We start from the raw sequence: 22,950 nt of genomic DNA on the forward strand, positions 1-22,950 counted from the left end.
CAATAAAAAAAAATCCAAGATGGCGACACCCATGGACCAGCACCAACAGAATCGGCTCTGTGATGTCATTGCTGGTTTACTAACAGTTCTAAAGAACCAGTTAGAACTGGTAGGAACCCACCTCTGGTTTAAAGGTAATGTGTCCCAGCCAGTGAAGGGCTACCAAAATTTTCACTACCACACTGTGGGCATGGCTTATGCAGGATGCCCTGCATTTTCTTTCAACATCTTTTAGTGCAAATTGGGTGCTCTGGGATGGAGCTCCATTTTCACTGCCCCACTGCATTCCCCGCTGTCCGGGCAGTAGCCCACCCCTGGTCCCAGCCCATAAGATCCCAATCTCTGCTGTACTGCAACCCTTATCATAGACATGTACTACCCCACTCCCATTGCTGGGATCCCACCTCCCTTTGTGATATTTGTTATCAGCGTTCCAAATAGCATCTGAGAAATCTTTTGACTTCTTGTAATCCGAAGACAGAATGCTTGGAGATTTTGGCCTGCCATTTGTTTTTATAAGATTTGGTGAGTATAACATTATAGAATATGCTTATCCTTCTTCCTACCCTGCTATGGATATATTCCACCATTCTCTAGCTGGAAGGCAGCTTATCTCACAGCCTGCTTAGCTGGATGTTTTCCAAGTCTGATTGCCAAAGATTCCAAGCAAGATAAAAGTCTTATGAACTCACTCCTGGGTTGATCTGGCTGAAACAAAGTCTCTATATATAAAACCTAGGGAGGTGTGTGTAGTGAAAGTCCTTTGCTCTATATTTATTTTAGGTATTGATTTATATAATACTGCATGTCTCTCTTGAAAGGATACAGTATAACATGCTAAAATTTAGCATAACATGCTAAAACATGCTTTAACATTGCAGAAAGAACAATCCTTTACCTGTGATTTATTTTTATTTTTTTAAGGAGTCTATTGGCAGAATATCATACAGTTTGGGTTTTATTCCAATATTTTACTTAGCAATATTAGAAACAATAAGCAGCACATTTGGAGCTTCAGGTTTTGGAAAAGCCAGTACAATTCTATCATTATCAAGATCAGACTTGGTCTGATATCCTCCAGATGCTCTGGATTATATTTTCATTAAGTCCCAACAGCTCGGCCAATGGTAGAAATGATGATATTTAGAAGTCACTGACTTGGCCAAGAGTAATATTGTGCTTCTTTCTGGCACATAGTACATAAGCCATTTCCCACTGATATACTAAAGTTCTTTCCATTCAGCATAACACACATTGCCAATTGGTATTCCGCACCCATTTGCCTCTATTTTGGCCTAACCCTGAATGGTGCTGTCATTGTTAACATTTGTAGGCAACCTGCCCCCTTTCTACCTTTAAATTCCACCCCCACATGGTCGCAGCCAGTAGGAAATAAGGACTCAATCAGGATAGCATGAGAAAGGGTCTTGAGAAGATGGCGAATTTAACAGATGGCTGGCCAGCCTCTGCTGTTTTATAAGAAGATAACTAAATTGAAAAAGAACAGCACATGTAGCTAATTTCTACTGATAGTTGCTGTGTAGGCTTGTACTGAAGGCAGGTCTACTGTCCTTTCAAAATTCTTCTCCCCTACTTCAAGTTGGCTTTCAGAGGGAAAGTGATTGGTAAAGAGTGCTTAATCTAGTGATAGGCCACTGCTGATTCAGACCAATTCAGGTGAACAGGTAGTTCAGACTATCAGCCGGCCCCACCACCCACCCCTGCCCTATCCTGTACTATATTTCCTTCTTTGTGGCTCATCTGATTCACGTAGCACAGCTGATTTCCGCACCTCCACTGTTCTACTTACTGTGGCAGCTTTAGCAGCTGAGCTTCAAATTGTTGTATTTTGAATGCTGTGCACAAGCACGTTCGTCACACATGCACATGAAGTGTGCATATGTGCAAGAGCATGTGATCAGTAAACTGGTTGTTAAACTGGTTGCAGCACACCACCGGCTAAATCCACACTAAAAGCTCCAGCATCTAGTTGTTTGGTGGATTTGGGAGATGTCAGATAGAGCAGAACCAACCAAATAAAGAAAAAAGATGGATCTTTCAAAATCCATGGTGAGGTACAACTAACAAAGTGGACAATACATTCAGAGAGGGGCGGCATAGAAATCCAATAAATAAATAAATAAATAAATTCACCTTTAGGCCGGTAACTTGGTGAACTTTCTTTAGAGAGCTAGAGGTTTTGAGCAGATAAATCCAGCTCTTCCCTGGAAAGCAGGGGTGGGCAGCAGGCGGGACAGGTTGGAACTTAGTTCCACCGGTGGAAATGAAGATGTGTGCGTAGCTCCAGTGGATCGGCAGCTGTCACTTCCTGGATTACTGGCCTCAGCTCAGCTCTCCTTTTTCCCTCTGCTGCTGCTGCTGTGTCTACGCTCCTTGCTTTTTTCCTCTTTCCTCCTTCCTGGCCTCGGATGAGCTTCCCTCTCTCCTGCCCTGCTCGCCTCCAGCCTCACATGGCCACTCCCACCTGAGGTTCAAGCAGAAAGTATGGGTGGAAGCGGCGCTGGCAGCATTTATGCTTCTGGCAGTACCCTTTTGCCTAACTACCCAGCCTGAGGCAGGAGGGTGACCCAGGAAGGAGAGCATGGGAAACACAAAGCAAATTGTCATCCTAGCGAGTGACACTGGTAAGGTTGTAACTTGAGGATTTAACAGTTCACTTGAACAATGATCGTTCAAGCCACTCCCACCTGATCACATGGATGGCAAGCCACTCCTACCCAGTCACATGACCATTAAGCCACACCCACAAAACAAACCACACCCACAGTGTAACAGTAAAAATTTTGGCTGCCCATTACTGCTGGAAAGTGAATGAAAATTCCACAACGTTGACTGAGTTGAACCCAGTGGGAAGGAGTTCCCTCTCCTTAGAGGTTACTTGATTGTGATACCAATAGAATGGGTGGCAAAGTGCATCAGATTTTATACACTTTGAAAATGTCATAGATTGCTGATAAAGGAGAAACCACTGTTTTAACACTAGCATGTCATGTATTTGTGTTGTGGAAATGGCAGAAAACAAATTTCATGGTTTCACATAAAAAGTCCCATCACGGCCTGATTCTGAGAAGCGGTAGTCCGAACTAAAGACATGGCATTAAAGAAAACAGAACTTTATAGTTGAAAGTCTGCATTGCCGAAACAGAAGAGAAACCAGTAGTAAAGACAAGTGTTTTCTCCAAGATATCCAAGCAATAAAGATCTACTCAACCGTTATGCATCAGATTTTCTGAAGGAGTTGCCATGAATAATATGCCTCCAGGCATTCCTCTAGAAAATTATATGTTTCAACAAATGTTGAACCAAGTGTTGAAGTAACAATAATTCAACAAACATTGCATGTATTCACCAATTTTGTTCTGATAATGTATGTTTGCTTTAAGTAGATCTTTAAAAAGTTTTGATGGGAAATTAAGGAAAGCTGCAATTCAATGTTCTATTTCAGACTGGCAATCATGTTTGGAGAGTCAGGCGCACTGTATTAAAGATGCAACACGATTCTCATGATGTGTTTCGGTTGTTTGTGCTACTAATGTATTCATTCCACTGCAGATTTATCAAATAAGTAGACGTCAGGGTGGGGATTTGATTTCCTCAATGAAATGTTTTGCCGAACTTTCTGCTTACTCCAGCATAATGAAGAACAGTTACTTTTGCTGTGTGGTTTTGTCTTAGTAAACTTTATTCCCAAAAGACACCTCTAGAACAGTATTTTTTTACCATTGGGATGCTTGCAAACTCCGAAGAATTAAGCACCAGATTGCACAGAGTCAAGTTTTAGGAAACAAAGCTCAAGAAGAAAAGCAAGTTGCAGGTTAACATTTCATTTCTGTTGCTACAAAATGCTCTCCAAGCTGTGGCCCCAAATATAAGTTGGAAGCACTTTACATGACATAAAGAACAGTGGGTTGAGAAAAGGTCAGTGACAGATTGCTAATGGTTTGCCGCAGTTCAGGTGCGCAGTTCAGGTGCGCAGTTCAGGTGCTACCAGTTCACCTGCTGCTACCAGGTGAACTGGTAGCAGCAATGATGGGAGACTCCACCCATCTGCACAGAATGATCTGTGCATGTGCAGAAGCACATACACACATCTCCAAACTGGTAGCAAAGGTTAGTGAAACCCATTACTGGAAAATATTTTCTCCTTCTTCTCATCTACAAATCTAATTTTTTGTTGCGTGCAAAATATACCTGAGCTGATTTGTTTGCATGAGAAAGTATGACTATCGCACAAAGGTATTCTAGTAGTTTTCAGCTTCCTTCTGGCTTTTGAATGGAAAGGAAACATCGAGAGATTGTCCCCTGTATTGTCCTTCAACAGTTTTTGCATTACATATTTACATTATCTCTGCAGATTAAATGACTTTTGGTTCCGAGAAGAATCTTGAACAGGATTTGGAGTGTAGAATCTTGATTCATGGTTCCTACTTACTATCAGAAGAAGACTTGGAAATCTAATGTGATATATAGTTCATCACTTTTAATAAGAATTTCTTTCAAAAATCTTCATTAAAAGCTTATATCTATTTTGGGGGGCAGTAGACTCCTGATTGTTAGAGCCCTGGTGGTGCAGTGGTTAGAATGCAGTATTGCAGGCAAACTCTGCCCGCAGTCCAGAGTTCGATCCTGGTGGGCGTGAGGTTGGCCCAGCCTTCTATTCTTCTGAATTTGGTAAAATGAGGACCCAGATTTTTTGATCCCTATGCTGACTTCGTAAACTGCTCAGACAATGCTGTAGAATTCTATGAAGTTTACATGCTATTGCTATTGTTAAAATAGCAAATAAAATTTCAGTGAAAGTTTGCATATAGCAAAGCACCTTCTTGTAATATGATCTTGATTTTAAAGAATGTCTGGGGATCATAGCTGACTTTTTTTATATAAAACACTACAATGGGGTATGTAACTCTGTCCTTTATTTGGAAATATGGTCAGATACCATGAGGATAAGAGTGAGTTGCCTTGCTACTAGGCTAGGATTGATGAAGAATAATTCAACAGGTTAAATATGTTTAATAACTAACCATACCCACTGAGGCAGCTGCACTCTCAGGATTGCAAACATTATTTCAAAAATTGTCATGCTCCCTCATGAAGAAATAAAGATGTGGGTTTAAATTATCAATCTCCTTAAACATTTATCTAACAAATCTTGTGAATTCAGCTACTTTTGATTTAAGCGATTAGAATTTTCAAACAACTTCCTCTAGGTGTCCTCATAGATGCAGTAAAGCATTCATGAAATATTCCTTAGGCACTTCTGGTATTTCAAATGCAATACTTTTAAATTAGGAAGCAAAAACATATTTTCTAGGCGGTTCTATACTCTTCTACTCTGGTGGAATGGGTTACATAGGCCGTTATTTCTCTTTTTCTCTTTTGAAATAAAATTGTCCAGGGAACTTGCAAAATAAAATGGAAAGAGAGAGAGAAAGAGAGAGACAGACAGACAGACAGACAGAGAGAGAGACAGACAGACAGAAAAACACACACATACAGAGAGAGAGAGAGAGAGAGAGAGAGAGAGAGAGAGAGAGAGAGAGAGAGAGAGAAGGACAGAGACCAATTTTCAAAATCTCCTTTGGAGTCAATTTTAGCCGATCGAATCTCATTGATGTTATATGAAACATTTGCAGCAAGCACATCAGGTTCAAGGATTCAAAAACTGTCTGAAAGCACAAATGTCTAATGGAGATTCTTAGTCATCCAGGTCACAGTTGTCCCAAAGTTGTTTTTTTCACTTCTCATCCAAGAATCTTTTTCAGTTCTGGGAGCATAATGTGGCATCTAATGTTGACTAATTTCCTGTTACTTTTTATATCATGGAATTCCTTTCAATACTGCAGCAAATCACCAAGAATTAACCATAAAGAAAAATTTAGACGGTGTGCCATCCTAACAAAATTATGCTATATAAATTATAACCTTCCGTAGCTATATTACATGCATTAGTGTTATTGTAAGCAAATTTATGCACAAATTTTTGGTGCATAATAAATGTTTACTTATTTGTGGTAAAAATGTTTTCATGAAATTGGAAAAATCACTTTCATAATGAATCCTGCTGCTGATTTAATATCCATAAATCCCAATACCTGGAAATCAATGCAGCACAAGACATTAATTCAGTGCCTGCCATACGCTAACAGGTTTGTTATTGCAAAACACTGGAAAATTAATATATGTGTTAGTCTGGATCAGAGGCATTAATAATTGTAAATTCTTTGGCTGAAAAATTAATGCACCAAAGACCTCTGGAAAAACTCCCCCTGAAAAGCAAATTTATTTAAATCTAGTCGTCATTTCAGTTTTGAATATGCGGCTTTTTAGTATAACTTTTTAATTTCTTTTTTTTCCCTTGTTCATTTTTGTCTTCATAATTTAATTTTCAAATAGAGAAATATTGTAATATTTCCTTTGGTCCCTCACATCACCCACACTGTTGTGTATTGACTGAATCACCTTCCTGTTCTCCCTTTTTCCTAAAACAAGACTTTGGAAATTAAGAAGGTTCGGAAGAAAAATGTGCACAAGCAGCTCTTTTTGTTTTGCAAACAAAGTTCCGGAGATCCTGATGGTTGTATCATCCTCCCTATTATTGGTTTAAATTTTTAAAAGACTCATTAATGCTCAGGACAAGTTTCTGTAAAAATATTCCACTTAAATAGTGTTTGTTTTCAAAATACCAGCAAATGTGGATGGGCAAATTTGTGGCGATTATGCGGAGGTAGATAAAAACCCCACTGAACTGAGCCCAAGATTATTCGTCTCCTCCTGCCAGAATGGGCTTCAATTCAAGGAATGAACAAGGCAAAGAGCACAGGTTTGAAGCATTATAGACTTTGATTTCTTTTTTTCATTTCTTTACAGAAAGATGTTTTGTGGGAGGCAGCTGAGAGGTGTTAGGAAAGGGAAGGTATCTCCCACCTGCCCTAGGCAATATCAGCAGCTTTAATTTTGCTTTGGATAAATTGTTGGTGATGATTTTTCTCTCTCTGTCTCGCTTTCTCCGTCTCTCTGGGTCTCTCATACACACACATACACAGAGGAATAAAGGAAGCAGGGAGAGGGGGGGGGGAGGGAGAGGGAGAGGGGGGGCAGAGAGAGAGGGGGGGGAGGGAGAGGGAGAGGGGGGGAGGGAGAGGGAGAGGGGGGGCAGAGAGAGAAAGAATGCAGAGAGAAAGAATGCAGGAGAAGGATATTAATAATTATTGCTGGATGTCACCAAATAAGCACATAGATCAGGGTATATCTGAATAAGAAAATGCTTCTGTTCTACTCTTGATCTAACTGATTACATGGGTAACATATACTGTATATTGCAGAATGTGAATCCATGTTCTCAGTTTTTTTTAAGCTGTTCAAGCAGATTATTAATCATTCTTAAGATGAGGATAAAGAAACCTCTTGCATGCAGCTTACTAACATGTATTTGGGATAATTCATGCTGTTGGTGAGTAAATAAATGCAACATAGGTTAGAATGGCCTTGATTAAGATGTAGATATATGATGGTAGTGAATTCTAGGCTGGGAATAAATGATATCAGCCACATACAGATTTGCTTGTTGTTATAATAGCCCAACAATGTCACCTGTGCAAGATTCCAGAAAGCAGTGTTTGGTTTTTTTGGGAAATGCCAACAACAAAATAGAATAGAATAGAATAAAATAAAATAAAATAAAATGAAGGTACCTAATCATTTCTTCTCCAAATAAGGGAAATTCCAAAGAGGATTTTATCAATATCATACAAAATGTTTTTATAGCATTTTCATGTCTTCAAATTGCATTATAAACATTATTTACTTGGAGACTTTATGACCATTCTAGAAGGTAAGTTAAAATGATTATCTTCTCTATTGCTGGAGTAAAAGGCAGGCAGAAAAGAATAATTTTTTCAAGGTTGTCTAATAGATTCATGATATAATAAGAATTTCAGATTATCCATCAGCAATTTCCATTATAGATGGCTCTCACTTAACAACAGTAATTGAGACTCTTGTTACTAAGCAATCATTTTATAGCAACATCATTTAGTAGCAGTTGTGCCAGTTCTATTTCCTGCATGTTTATTAGGCACATCAGAGGATCACAATTGACTTCACTTGCGAGAAGCCAGCATTTAAAGTTGTGAATAGTGATCACATGATTCCAGGATGTTTATGGCCATTGTAATTGTAAGCTAGTTGCCAAGTGCCCAAATTGACCTTACTAGGGGACATTGCCAACAGTTGCAACTACAAGGATTGGTTATAAGTCTTCCATTGCTGAATGAGTGGTTGTTAAGTGAGAACTTCTTGAAGAAACTTTCCCTCTCACTGACATTAACTTAGAGATACATGAAGCTGTTTCAGAAATAATATTGCTAAGAGTACAGCAAGAAATTGCTAGTGTACAGTTTTGAAGCTGTTATTCAGTTTAGAGTATATTCTGCCCATCAGTGTAGATAACATATAAATACAATGGAAGATCATCAATGGTGATACAAAGAACCCAAATAAAGTTTTCTTCATATTATTCAGAAAAGACATGTCACTTCATAGGGAAGAGGTTATTGAGTACAGTGGAACCCCGACATAAGAGCTGCTCTACTTAAGAGCAACTCGAGATAAGAGCTGGGAGGGGAGAGATATTTTTGTTCTACTTACAAGCCCAAATTCGAGATACAAGCGCCAAGGAGCTGTCTCCTGAAGCCAAACGCTAACTTCCACGTTCGGCTTCAGGAGACAGCTGTGAAGCGGCGCGCGTGTTTTAAAAGGTTGCAGCCGGCCTGGGGGGCTCGGGGGGGTGCTTGCAGCTTTCTTTCTTGCTCTTTTTCTTTCTCTCTTTTACCTTCCCTTCCTCTATTTCTTCTTTTCTTTCTCCTTCCCACCTTCTTCCCTCCCTCCCTCCCTTCACTCATTCCTCTCTTACTCTCCCCTTTCATAAGTTTCCTTGCTTCCTTCCTCTGTTCCTGTCCCTTCCCTCTTTCCTTCCTTCCTTCCCACCCTCCGTCCATTCATTCACCCATTCCTCTCTTGATCGCTTAAAGCCGGTCCCTGGTGCAAAAAGGGTTGGGGACCTCTGTCCTACAGGATTGGGTGGCAGAGAAGTTGAACATATGTAAATTTAAAAGTTTAAGAAAATTTACAAGTTAAGTGAAAGAAACTTCATTATTCATTTATATGTACATGTACATTTCTTCATTAAAAACATGTCTTTCTGCATAATTTAGACTAACTTTGTGAGTTTTTTGAGGGCTGGAACCAGTTTAAAATTATTTACATTAATTCCTATGGGGAAAAGTCGTTCGAGATAAGAGCTGCTCGACTTAAGAGCCCAGGTCCGGAACGAATTAAACTCGTATCTCGAGGTACCACTGTATTGCTCTTATGATGATTCTCAAATTGTCTTTTAAAATAAAATTGTGAACATCTCATATTAATTTTTCTAAAAGTTATTCTATTATTCCTCAATGGATAATTAAACTTTAACTATTAAAAACATTAAAAATAACATTGCTTATTACTTTATGATTGGTCTCATTCGAGACAATGACGAACCCGTATACAGATGGGAGGTTGAACAACTAGCCTCCTGGGGCAATCAGGACAATCTGGAACTGAAAACACTAAAAATCATAAAATGGTGGTAGACTTTAGCAGAATCCCTCCCATTCTACCACCTCTTATAATACTAGACAACACAGTATCACTAAGTATCAATAGTAGGGACCTTCAAATTTCTAGGTTCTATGATATCTCAAGATCTAAAATGGTCACCTAACATCAAAAACATCATCAAAAAAGAACAACAAAGAATATTCTTCCTGTGCCAACTCAGAAAGCTCAAACTGTCCAAGGAGCTGCTGATACAGTTCTACAGAGGAATCATTAAGTGTGTCATCTGCACCTCTATAACTGTCTGGTTTGGTTCTACAACCAACAAGACTGACACAGACTTTAGAGGATAATCAGAACTGCAGAAAAAACAATAACTGCCAACCTGCCTTTCCTTGAGGACCTGTGTACTGCATGAGTCAAAAAGAGAGCCATGAAAATATTTACTTACCCCTTGCATCCTGGACATAAATTGTTTCAACTCCTACCCTCTAAACGATGCTCTAGAAGACAACTAGACACAAGAACAGTTTTCCTGAACATCATCGTTCTGCTAAACAAATAATTCTCTCACCATTCAATAAGGCTGCAATTACTATTAGTCTTCTCATCATTCGTATTACCCATCTCCTCCCAATTATGACTGTATGAATATAACTTGTTGCTTGTATCTTTACAATTTATATTAATATTGATTGTTTCATGATTGCTTATTTGTACCCTATGACAATAACTAAATGTTGTACCTCATGATTCTTGACAAATGTATCTTTTATTTTATGTACACTGAGAGCATCTGCACCAAAGACAAATTCCTTGTGTGTCCAATCACACTTGGCCAATAAAGAATTCTATTCTATTCTATTCTATTCTATTCTCTTCTCTTCTATTCTTTGATGAACAACTGATTTCAGATAATATGTTCATTCAATAGAAATTTATACACATTTCAGAATTTGATCCAGTTTTGTTATTTTTCCTGCCACCCTGTGCTATTAAAATATTTTATTCTTTCTAGATTTTCTTCCTCCCTATATGTAACCATACTTAAAAAAATACACAGAGAAAAAATAGATGAGGAAAGACACTCATCTTTTTTCAAATAATATTCCAACCATCCTTTGACTTTTTTCAACTTTTTAAACTAAACAGCAGAAGTGAAAAAAATACCAGTGTTAAAGTCTAGAATGTGATGATGACTCTATGCACGCGGAGCCATATCAGAATGCATGTGAGGCACTGCCCTATGTCAGCTCCAGCAGCCACGTGTGTGCTAGCCAGCTGATTTTCGGCCTTTGGGAAGGCTGTTTCACCCTCTGGAGGCTTCAGTGAAGCTTCCATGAAGCCCTGGAGTGCAAAAACCGCCCAATAGGCAAACCAGAAGTTTGGAAAATGGACTTCCGGTTTCCCCATTGGGCTGTTTTATGTACTCTGGGATTCAGGAAGCTTCACTGAAGGCTCTGGAGGATGAAAAACAGCACAACAGGCAAAGTCTGTTTTGCCAAACTTCTGGTTTGCTTGTTGGGCAGTTTTTTCACCAGCCCAGGCTTCAGTGAGGTCTGTGCACATGTGGGAGGAGCGGAAGATTGTGCGCATGTGCAGGGGCAGTGCAGGAGTGTGTGCATGTGTGATAGGAGGGAATGGTTGTGGGCATGTGCACATGTGCTAGCACATGCATGCACATCTTTTTGGCATGCAAACCGAAAACGGTTTGCTATCATTGGTCTAGAACAGTGTATCCCAACCTTGGCAACTTGAAGATATTTGGACTTCAACTCCCAGAATTTCCCAGCCATCATTCGCTGGCTAGGGAATTCTGGGAGTTGAAGTCCAGATATCTTCAAGTTGCCAAGGTTGGGAAACACTGGTCTAGAAGATACCTGCTGGAAGATTAAGAGATTGCAAAAGCAAAAATTGTACATTTGTCTACATCAAATTTTATGAATTCTAAAACATATAGATTTTTTTTTTCACCACAGGGAGGAAAGAAAGAACTAAGGGCAGGGGACATTCCATAGAAGCAATATGTAATTGATTACTAAGTACATTGCTTTAAAAATTACTTATTCGGCTTTTTAGTATAATAAGTTATTTATTGGAATTTTATATAGGATTCTTTCCCCAAACATCAGAAGACCTACAGGTAATCCTTCACTTACAATAGTTTTCTTAGTGACAGCTTAAAGTTATAAAGGTATTGTAAAAAGTGATCATTTTTCATACTTAACAGTGTTGCAGTATCTCCATGGTCACGTGATCAAAATTCAGATTCTTGGCATATTTATGACAGTTGCAGTGTCCTGAAGTCATGTGATCACCTTCTGCAACTTTCTGACAAGCAAAGTCAATGGGCAAGCCATATTCATTTAACAACTGTATTACTAACTTAACAATTGCAGTGATCCTCTTAACAACTATAGCAAGGAAGGTTATAAAATGTCTCACTTAGCAATAGAAGTTTTGGGCCCTGTTGTCATAAATGTAGGACTACCTGTATTATTTTTTCTGCAGAAATTCTGCACTTTCTAATGTTATTGCTATTCCTACAGTAATATATGAGAGACTATCTGTATCTGTGTAACACACACGTACCCACACACCCACACATTATTTACTCATACCTTAAGATCTCCTAATATGCAGAAACAACAAGGCAAATATTTAATAAACAGATGGTACAGTAATTTAATAATAGACTGAAATTTTCTTGGAAAGTTTTTTGGAAAGTGGTTTGTTGCTGTCTTATTCCTAGGACAGGGCGAGGGAGAGAGATGAGAGGGAGAGAGAGGCAGGCAGGGAGGGAGGGAGGGAGAGAGAGATAAGAGGGAGGGGGACAGAGGGGGAGAGGAGGTGGTGAGAGAAGGTAGGCCAGGGTGGCGCAGCAGGTAGAGTGCTGTACTGCAGGCCACTGAAACATAGAAACATAGAAACACAGAAACACAGAAACACAGAAACACAGAAACACAGAAACACAGAAACACAGAAACACAGAAACACAGAAACATAGAAATATAGAAGATTGATGGCAGAAAAAGACCTCATGGTCCATCTAAGCTGCCCTTATACTATTTCCTCTATTTTATCATAGGATGGATATATGTTTATCCCAGGCATGTTTAAATTCAGTTACTGTGGATTTATCAACCACGTCTGCTGGACGTTTGTTCCAAGGATCTACTACTCTTTCAGTAAAATAAATTTTTCTCATGTTGCTTTTGATCTTTTCCCCAATTAACTTCAGATTGTGTCCCCTTGTTCTTGTGTTCACTTTCCTATTAAAAACACTTTCCTCCTGAACCTTATTTAACCCTTTGACATATTTAAATGTTTCAATCATGTCCCCCCTTTTCCTTTTGTCCTCCAGACTATACAGATTGAGTTCATTAAGTCTTTTCTGATACGTTTTATGCTTAAGACCTTCCACCATTCTTGTAGCCCATCTTTGGACTTGTTCAATTTTGTCAATATCTTTTTGTAGGTGAGGTCTCCAGAACTGAACACAGTATTCCAGTCTCACCAGCGCACTATATAGCGGGATCACAATCTCCCTCTTCCTGCTTGTTATACCTCTAGCTATGCAGCCAAGCATCCTACTTGCTTTTCCTACTGCCCGACCACACTGCTCACCCCTTTTGAGACTGTCAGAAATCACTACCCCTAAATCCTTCTCTTCTGAAGTTTTTGCTAACACAGAACGGCCAATACAATACTCAGATTGAGGATTCCTTTTCCCCAAGTGCATTAGCTGAAGGTGACTGTAGATCTGCAGGTCAGCAGTTCAAATCTCATCACTGGCTGGCTCTGTTAAAAAGTGCTATTGCTAACATGTTATAAGCCGCCCTGAGTCTAAGGAGAAGGGCAGCATAAAAATTGAATAGATAGATAGATAGATAGAGATAGATAGATAGATAGATAGATGGGGAGAGAGAGTGAGAGAGTAGGAGAGGGGGAGAGGGAGGGAGGGAGGGATTATCTAGGTCCCCAGCAGTCGGGTTTCAGACCCGGTTACAGCACGGAAACTGCTTTGGTCGCATTGATGGATGATCTCTGGCGGGCCCGGGACAGGGGTTTATCCTCTGTCCTGGTGCTTCTTGACCTCTCAGCGGCTTTCGATACCATCGACCATGGTATCCTTCTGCACCGGTTGGAGGGGTTGGGGGTGGGAGGCACTGTTCTCCAGTGGGTCTCCTCCTACCTCTCCGGCTGGTCGCAGTCGGTGTTAGTGGGGGGTCAGAGGTCGACTCCGAGGTCTCTCCCTTGTGGGGTGCCTCAGAGGTCGGTCCTCTCCCCCTTGCTATTTAATATCTACATGAAACCGCTGGGTGAGATCATCCAAGGACATGGGGTGAGGTATCATCAGTACGCTGATGATACCCAGCTCTACATCTCCACCCCATGTCCAGTCAATGAAGCAGTGGAAGTGATGTGCCGGTGTCTGGAGGCTGTTGGGGCCTGGATGGATGTCAACAGACTCAAACTCAACCCGGATAAGATGGAGTGGCTGTGAGTTTTGCCTCCCAAGGACAATTCCATCTGTCCTTCCATTACCCTGGGGGGGGAACTATTGACCCCCTCGGAGAGGGTCCGCAACTTGGGCGTCCTCCTCGATCCACAGCTCACATTAGAGAACCATCTTTCAGCTGTGGCGAGGGGGGCGTTTGCCCAGGTTCGCCTGGTGCACCAGTTGCGGCCCTATCTGGACCAGGACTCACTGCTCACAGTCACTCATGCCCTCATCACCTCGAGGTTCGACTACTGTAATGCTCTCTACATGGGGCTACCTTTGAAAAGTGTTCGGAAACTTCAGATCGTGCAGAATGCAGCTGCGAGAGCAGTCATGGGCCTACCTAGGTATGCCCATGTTTCACCAACACTCCGCAGTCTGCATTGGTTGCCGATCAACTTCCGGTCATAATTCAAAGTGTTGGTTATGACCTTTAAAGCCCTTCATGGCACTGGACCAGAATATCTCCGAGACCGCCTCCTGCCGCACGAATCCCAGCGACCGATTAGGTCCCACAGAGTGGGCCTTCTCCGGGTCCCGTCAACTAAACAATGTCGGTTGGCGGGCCCCAGGGGAAGAGCCTTCTCTGTGGCGGCCCCGGCCCTCTGGAACCAATTCCCCCCGGAGATTAGAACTGCTCCTACTCTCCTTGCCTTTCGCAAGCTCCTTAAGACCCACCTGTGTTGTCAGGCATGGGGGAACTGAGACATCTCCCCCGGGCATATACAATTTATGAATGGTATGTGTGTATGTATGTGTGTTTAGAAAATGGGGTTTTTAAAATGTTTTTAGTAGAAATTTAGATTTGTTGTAAACTGTTTTTTCACTTTGTTGTGAGCCGCCCTGAGTCTGCGGAGAGGGGCGGCATACAAATCTAAATAAACATAAACATAAACAGGGAGAGAGGGAGAGGGAGCGGGAGTGATCCAATGTTATCTAGTTGGCTAGATAGGCTTGCTACAGTAATTTTTGGCAATTTGTGCGAATTCATACTCAGGTACGTGCTATGTTTTGTTCATCTTCCAAAGTTTGTCAGGAATTTCAAAAAGATGCCCCTTTTGTTTCTTTCTTATTCACATTTTTGAGCTTACACTTATGACTTTCAGCACCAGACATTTCTTTCCCCAGACCAGGGCTAGGCAAAGTTGTCTCTTATATGACATTTGGACTTCAACTCCCAGAATTCCTGATCTGGCATGATTGGCTCAGGAATTCTGGAAGTTGAAGTCCACAAGTCATACAAGAGCCAAGTTTGCCTACCCCTGCCCCAGACATTTAAACCCTATACACACAGTCACTTTAATTACATCATCACTTATTGTTGTGATATTGCAATAATTCTGAAAAATTAGATTTGATGCTTGAGTGAACATGCTGGCTTAATGAGGACAATGCTACCTCTTTTCACTTTTTAATTGCATTTTTTAAACATTTCAATTTTGCTGTCCACTAAAATTTGGTGCCCCTAGGCTGATATCCATTTGGCCTTAACCTAGAGCTGGCTCTGCTTAGGCAGGACTAGAATTCACATTTTCTGAGTTGTTAGTCTGGTGTGTTAATTATTGCACAAAACTGGTTCTCTTAACAAGTATTACTGATAAAAAAATATGTTGGACATTTGTGTTGAGTGGCAATAAAAGGAAATTGAATCCATTTGGGGCAAATACTCTCAAAACATCTAAACAGTTTGCTAAATAATCTTGCGGAAGGACAGATTTAGACTGTGATAAAAAGTCTGATTTCTATCATACTGGAACCACTTGAGCCAGTACAAAACTGAACGTACATATTTAAACTTTATGAATGTTTTTGTTTTATACTATTGCAAAGGCTTTAAAAAGATTTAGGATGTAGGAAAAAGTGTATCAAACTTTTTAACCTTGTACAATAGCTCAGATCTTCCCAAAGAATAATGGTGATGATAATAATAATATCATTTAATGGCTTAAATCTCAGTATTGTTAAAACTAAGATTTCAGAAATTTCTTTTGTATGCTTTAAAATGATTGCAATGTTATCTGAGAGACTGCTGAGAACAACATTCATGAAATGTTCTGATAATCTGTGATATAAAATATTTTTGAAAAGAAAAAAATAATATTTTGTGAGTTTGATGTATGCCAGACTTGGGCAAGGTGCGCCCACTGTCTGTAACCGGCCCGCCAGCTATCTGTGAGTCTTGGTTTTACCTAGCACCCGGTGGCTTGATTGCTGGAGCTGCTTGAGAGAGAAAGAGAGAGAGAGAGAAAGAGAGAGAGAGAGAGACCTGTAGGCAGCTTGTTCTCCAAGGCAAAAGCCACGCAGGAAAAATAATTGGGAGGGGCTTGGAACGCCCGGTAAGTTTCCCTGCATGGTTTTGGGCAGTGTGTGTGTGTGTGTGAGAGAGAGAGAGAGAAAGAGAAAGAGAGAGAGAGAGAGAGACCTGCAGGCAGCTTGTTCTCCAAGGCAAAAACCACGCAGTAAAAAAGTTCAGAGTTTCGAGTGGCTTGCAACACCCGTAAGTTTCCTGCATGGGCTTGGGCAGAGTGTTCATACAGACGCGAGAGAAAAGAGCTGGAGTTTGCAAAAGCCAGTGTGGGGTGGGGAAGCTTGTTAAAAGCCATGCAGGAAAAAGCTTTGGAAAGGGGAAAGAGAGAGGGGGGGGGAAGGGAAGAGAAAGAGAGGGGGGAGGGAGGGAAAGATAAATGATACTACAAAAGTTTTTTTCTTTTTTATTAGAAGCTCTGTAACAGAAGTCTTCAAACTTGGCAACTTTAAGACTTGTGGACATTAACTTCCAGAATTCTCCAGCCAGCATAGTTGGGAGTTGAATTCTGGGAACTCAAGTTCACGAGTCTTAAAGTTGCCAAGTTTTGGGACCCCCATCTTTAGGTGTGCTGGCAATATAACAGGACATTCCTTATTTATTAAAATAATTTATATTTCATTTTTCCACAATCAGAATGATTTGCAATAAAATATGAAACTTCCACTTAGAAAAGAAAAGGAAAGGAGGAAAGGAATGGAACAGGAAAGGAAAGGTGAGGGAAGTAAGGAAAGGAAAGGAAAGAAAGAAAATAAATGAAAGAAAGAGGAAGAGAAGGGAAGGAAGGGGAGGGGAGAAAGGGGAAGGAGGAAAGAAATGAAATGGGAAAAGAAAGGAAGGAAAGAAAGAAAGAAAGGAAAGGGGAGGAGAAAGGAAGGGAGGAAATTATACAGTATTGGGTAGAACTGAGTTAATTATATTAGTCCAGCCCTCTAAAACCATCCCAATTTCTCATTCGGCCCCATGGCAAAATTAATTGCCCATCCCTAATGTGTGCCCTCTATAGTGCTGTGAGTACAGCATACTAGAGGCTGTGTTGATAACCAACGTGCATGAGCATAAATTTAAGTTAATATGTAGAAACAACTTTTATGTTCAGAATTTTATGGTTGAATTGTTTCCTTTTTTATGGTCAGACAGATATAACAATATAGTGTCTGCAATAACAGTCTAGCGATGCATCATCAGATTAATATTCAACTGTTCCTGTGCCTAAGTCATGGACACTGCTTTAAAAATATCTGTGTGTCCTCTTTTCAGCTACTTTGGTGTCATGGAAGGTGGCACTATCACTCAAAAGTCTGAGAACAGCAATGACACATCCAGCTTGCCTTCTTCACAATCTTCACAATCGTCTTCCTACATGCCTGTCAAACTTGAAGAATATGAAACATCAGGTTTCAGCATCAAGAAGCTTCTCACAAAAGCCAAAGAGAATTACAACTGCAACCAAGAAAGCATCCTCACCTTCTTTCGTCAGTTGTTCCCAGTAATTGAGTGGCTTCCTCGTTACAACATCAAGGAACAAATATTGGGGGATATCATCTCAGGCTTGTTGGTAGGAATTGTTTCTATCCCTCAATCAATCTCCTATGCCCTCCTTGCAAGCCAGGATCCAATTTATGGTCTCTACACCAACTTCTTTTGTGCTATTATTTACTTTGCCATGGCTACCTCACGCCATAATTGTGTTGGTTCTTTTGGGGTCCTTTGCTTGATGATTGGGCAGACAGTAAATCGGCAACTTACTCTAGCAGGATATGATTTAGACATGGATACAGATCTGATGGCCAATACTACAATGAATGGGACAGTTGCCTGCAACAGAGGTTGTTATGCAATCACAGTGGCAACCACTCTAACTTTTTTGGTTGGTACTTATCAGGTAAGATAAATTATTTTTTCTTTTTAAAGAATTTCTTTCTACTGTAATTGCCCATCTAGTTTGAGCAAAAAAAATGCCTTTATATTTAGTGTAAATATAAAGAGTCTTCAAAATGGAAAAAAAAATCAATGCTCCTTCTAGTACAAACATTTGTATCTCTATATGAAACCCATAGGCCATCCAGAATTTCAGTAGCATACATCTAATTGTCCTTAGGACTTTATATGTTTTTGTTTATCAAATATTTATATACTGTATTTTATTTCATATACTTTAATGTGATTTCAATCATTTTACTCCCTACTTCTGAGTTACAGTTAACTTTTGAAAAGTTGTAATATTTTATCAAACTTTATTTGTTCAAAATCTGACATCTATTTTGTCACAGTCAACTTCTGTAACTAGTAATAACAACAACAAAAAAGTAAGTTGAGATCACCTTCTTTTTTCAATGTATTTATTTCTGAATCGTGAATTCGATTTGCTTTTTCTTTTCAGATTATTCTAGGAGTCTTCCAGTTGGGCTTCATCTCAGTTTATCTCTCAGAACCTCTTCTGAGTGGGTTTGTAACAGGGTCCTCCCTTACCATTCTCACGTCCCAAATGAATCTTCTATTTGGACTGAAGCTCCCTCGGCATGATGGAATGGGTTCCCTGGTTTTAACATGGATTGACATCTTCAAATACATTGGGAAGACCAACATCTGTGATTTGGTCACCAGCCTGGTGGCATTAATTCTAATTGTGCCAGTAAAAGAAATCAACAATTTATTTAAGGACAAAATGAAAGCTCCCTTTCCTATGGAACTCCTAGTGGTAATTGGAGCAACACTCCTGTCGCATTTCCTTAACTTCAATAAGAAATACAAATCTAAAATTTGTGGCACAATTCCCACTGGTTTCAAACAACCTGCTGTCCCAGATCTGAGCCTTGTGTCAAATCTGGCTCTTGATGCTCTACCCATTGCCATTATTGGTTTTGCTATGACTGTCTCACTGTCAGAAATATTTGGCAAGAAGCATGGTTATCCTGTCCGAGCCAACCAAGAGATGATTGCCATTGGGATGGGAAATCTGATCCCATCTTTCTTCTCCTGCTTTGCTTCCTGTGCAGCCTTATCAAAGACTTTGCTGAAAGAATCAACAGGGTGCCATACTCAAATATCAAGCTTGATCTCTTCGGCTGCACTGCTCCTGGTACTATTGTGGATTGCGCCTCTCTTCTATTCACTGCAAACTTGCATCTTGGGTGTGATTACCATTGTTAATCTCAGGGGAGGATTGCGGAAATTTGCCGAAGTACCCAAGATGTGGCGGATCAGCAAAATAGACACCGTAGTCTGGTGGGTAACCATGCTGTCCTCATCTCTGATCTCCACAGAACTGGGCCTCCTGATAGGGGTCTGCTTTGCTCTTCTCTGCATCATTCTACGCACCCAGTGGCCCCGAGCCACCCTTCTAGGTAAAGTGAGTGACTCGGAAATCTATGAGGATCAGTTGACTTACAAGAGTATCGCTAGCATTGCAAATATCAAGATCTTCCGCTTTGATACTTCTCTTTACTATGCAAACAAAGACTACTTTAAACGTTCACTTTTCCAGAAAACAGGGGTGAATCCCGGCCTGGTGGCTGCTACACAGCAAAAAGCTCAAGCTAAAGCAAACCTGAGCAAAAATCAGGGTTGTTTTTCTTCCAAGTTGAACTGCCTAAGGGGAAGCAAGACACCGACGTCTTCAGCAGATGGTCCCGATGCCTCAGTAGATATACATACCTTGATCATTGATTGCGGAGCCATGCAATTTGTAGACAGCGTAGGCCTCAGTTTGCTGAAAGAGATGCGCCAAGATTACAAAAAGATTGGTATACAGGTCCTGCTGGCCAATTGTAACCCATCCATACGGCGTTTGCTCCAGGCAGGAGGTTGGCTGACTGGCATGCAGGATCCAGAGTCGCTCTCATTCCACAGTATACATGCTGCTGTGCAGTTTGCAGAAAAACAGGATCAAACTCAACAGTCAGACAGTGTAGTGGCAACAAATGTTTTTGTACCAGAAACTGAGGACATTTCAATAGCTTTGAGTCTGGAAGAACCCCTCTAGGCCTGCATGGAGCAGGATGTGAACTTTTGATAAACTGTTTCAAGAATTATTTTACCAAGTAGAAAGGATTGGCTGCCAATAACCTAAGATAACATGCATTTAAGTTGTGACAGGCTAAAATGGTGGCTCTTACGTTCCAGATAATAATTATGCTCTGTTGTTGCATTACCACATAATCTTTGTCCCCCCCAATGGAGATAAAATGATGTGGGAAAAGCTGCTTAATTTCTTTACTTAAGCAACTATTAAAGTGAAAGAAAGAAAGATCTTCAAAGCAGGAACTTAATTATATTTTAATCCTGCATGAAACTGGACCAGTAGGCAATCAACAAAACAATCATGGATATATAGATAGGTTGGGAATCATGAAGTAGTGAGTCTGACCTACATATGCAGCTGGAGAAAGTCAGGGTCTGAACTGATAGTACAGCTTTATAGTCTTGCAACGGCTGTGCCAATGGCTATGACACTCCCTACAAATAAAAGAAAAGCCTTGCTTTACTACCTTATATATTATCTACAGAAAAAAGAAATGGTAGGGGATAGAGAACATAAGCCTGATAGAGAATAAACAAGTGACATCTACCAGAATTAAGTACTATAAGTCCCATCAATCCTAGCCATTAAGATTGGTCACGGATAGATCTGTGGTCCACTGCATCTGGAGAACAACAGGTTGCCTATCCATGCTTTAAAAATAGTTGGTCCCAGTAAAAGTAAGCAATTGTTCAAGAGTAGCCTCATTTATTTTACAAGCCTAAACATTGTTAGCACTGTATCTGTGCTCAGGAAGGGAACATGTCTTTAGTTGTACTATATCATATTTGCTGGTTCACTGAACTACTCAAAATTTCCACTACCGGTTCTCCAGAACTGGTCAGAACCCATTGGATTTAACTCTTAATCGTATCTGACCAACCTGGGTTTGCTAAACTGTTGAGCAAAGAGGAAACTCTTACCAAAAATCATTTTAACTGACACCAACAAGCTGAACCCGTTCTTGAATAGACAAGAGAAGAGAGTCAGAAGGGAAGGGGAAAAGTTGGTATTTGTTCAGAGAAGAAACGTAAAATAATATAGCTTTCCTAGTCCAGGAAAAGAATATTCCATTGGATAGCAGAGAATGTTATATAATCTTATAGATAGATTAAGATCTTAAGGTGATCCTAAGAATGTAGCTGGCTTTAAATGGCTTTTGAAACTGGCTTTCATAAAATTCATTTTCTTTTTTTCTGTCACCTCGCTAAAGATTGCTGAAGTTGCTCAGTTATGGTCATTTCCTCCTAAAGAAAAAAATGGTGGTGGAAATAATGTTACTCTCCCTGCTTGCTGCCCTCTACAGCAGTGTTTCCCAACCTTGGCAACCTGAAGATATCTGGACTTCAACTCCCAGAATTCCCCAGTCAGCATTCGCTGGCTGGGGAATTCTGGGAGTTGAAGTCCAAATATCTTCAAGTTGCCAAGGTTGGGAAACACTGCTCTACAGGATCTTGAACCAGTCTGCTGCCCTGCAGGTCACACTTTTTCCTTCACTAAAAGTGAAGGAAAAAGGAGAGGCTGAATGTCCTGCACCAGATGTATTGAAATGCATTGAAACACATTGAAAACTGAGCTTTAGGATTAGAAAAAAGAAATACATGCAGGAATAGCACAGGATCAGTTAACAACAAGATGGGGCTCTTTGCCAGGAAATAGAGCTGAAGAAATTAATGTTTACCAAGTGATTTAGTAACCCATTGTCTTTCTCTCAAAGGGACTCCTGTATTTTTTCCTGTAAAGAACTCCTAAATTATTGATACCCTGTTCCCCCTTCTGTGAAATGCTTCCTTCTTTCACTTTATTTTATTGTATACTAATGAAACAAATCAAATATCAAATATCTGAACTGGTCTTTGTGTCATTTGTTTTTAAATGCCTTTCTCCTCATGCCTCTGTGACTCAACATTGCTCCAAATGATCTATTTGGTTTTCCGCTTTATCATCCCAGTCCATATGATAAGTGACCTGGGCATAATTAATCACATCCGTGACATGAACATGAAATAGGGGTCTGAATTTCCACACCCAGCAAAAAACAGCCTCTCCAAGAATGCCTAGTCTGCTGCTCTTACCATGAAGATAAATCCTGAGTTGTTTGAAGCTTGCTTTGCTGTAGTTTCCATTTCTTGGTTCCCCTCCTGATTTTTGAAGCAGGGAAGAACAAGTTTGGTTCATCCCTCAGTTCAAAACCTTGTAGCTGAGTAAAAAGATACTTTACCAAACTAAACAAAAGGCTCTGTGCATCAGTAATATTACTTTTCATTAACCACCAGGGGGCGAGGGAATGACACAAGAAAAACAGAAGTTAGGGGGGTTTTTTTGGTGTTGAGAGAATTATAAATGAGCAAAATATATTAAAATATAATAAATTCTCAGGCAATTAGAAAATGTATTGCACATGACCAGAAGGGCTTTGTTCAAAATTTGATGAAAAAAGTTGGTATTTGCTTTCCTTCTCAGAATAAACATGTATAGGAAGAAGCTGCCTGCAGGAAG

General features: G+C 40.2%; 1 protein-coding gene across 1 annotated transcript; it reads left to right on the plus strand.

Moving 5' to 3' along the window:
* Positions 1-6,754: 6,754 nt before the first annotated feature.
* On the plus strand, positions 6,755-22,292 carry LOC139160947 (sulfate transporter-like). Its single transcript, XM_070739443.1, has 3 exons — positions 6,755-6,844; positions 17,691-18,315; positions 18,814-22,292. Exons 1-3 carry the CDS (start codon positions 6,804-6,806, stop codon positions 20,413-20,415), a joined length of 2,268 nt encoding a protein of 755 aa, XP_070595544.1. The 5' UTR covers positions 6,755-6,803; the 3' UTR covers positions 20,416-22,292.
* Positions 22,293-22,950: the final 658 nt, after the last annotated feature.

Source organism: Erythrolamprus reginae, chromosome 2, assembly GCF_031021105.1.
Source record: "Erythrolamprus reginae isolate rEryReg1 chromosome 2, rEryReg1.hap1, whole genome shotgun sequence".
Taxonomy (NCBI): domain Eukaryota; kingdom Metazoa; phylum Chordata; class Lepidosauria; order Squamata; family Dipsadidae; genus Erythrolamprus; species Erythrolamprus reginae.

What these genes read in the sequence shown, in the direction of transcription:
- LOC139160947 (XM_070739443.1), top strand. Translation starts at nt 6,804, where the DNA reads ATGGGCTTCAATTCAAGGAATGAACAAGGCAAAGAGCACAG. An exon ending in GAACAAGGCAAAGAGCACAG is followed by an intron (nt 6,845 to 17,690) that starts GTTTGAAGCATT and finishes TCCTCTTTTCAG; the next exon opens with CTACTTTGGTGTCATGGAAG. An exon ending in TTTTGGTTGGTACTTATCAG is followed by an intron (nt 18,316 to 18,813) that starts GTAAGATAAATT and finishes TTTTCTTTTCAG; the next exon opens with ATTATTCTAGGAGTCTTCCA.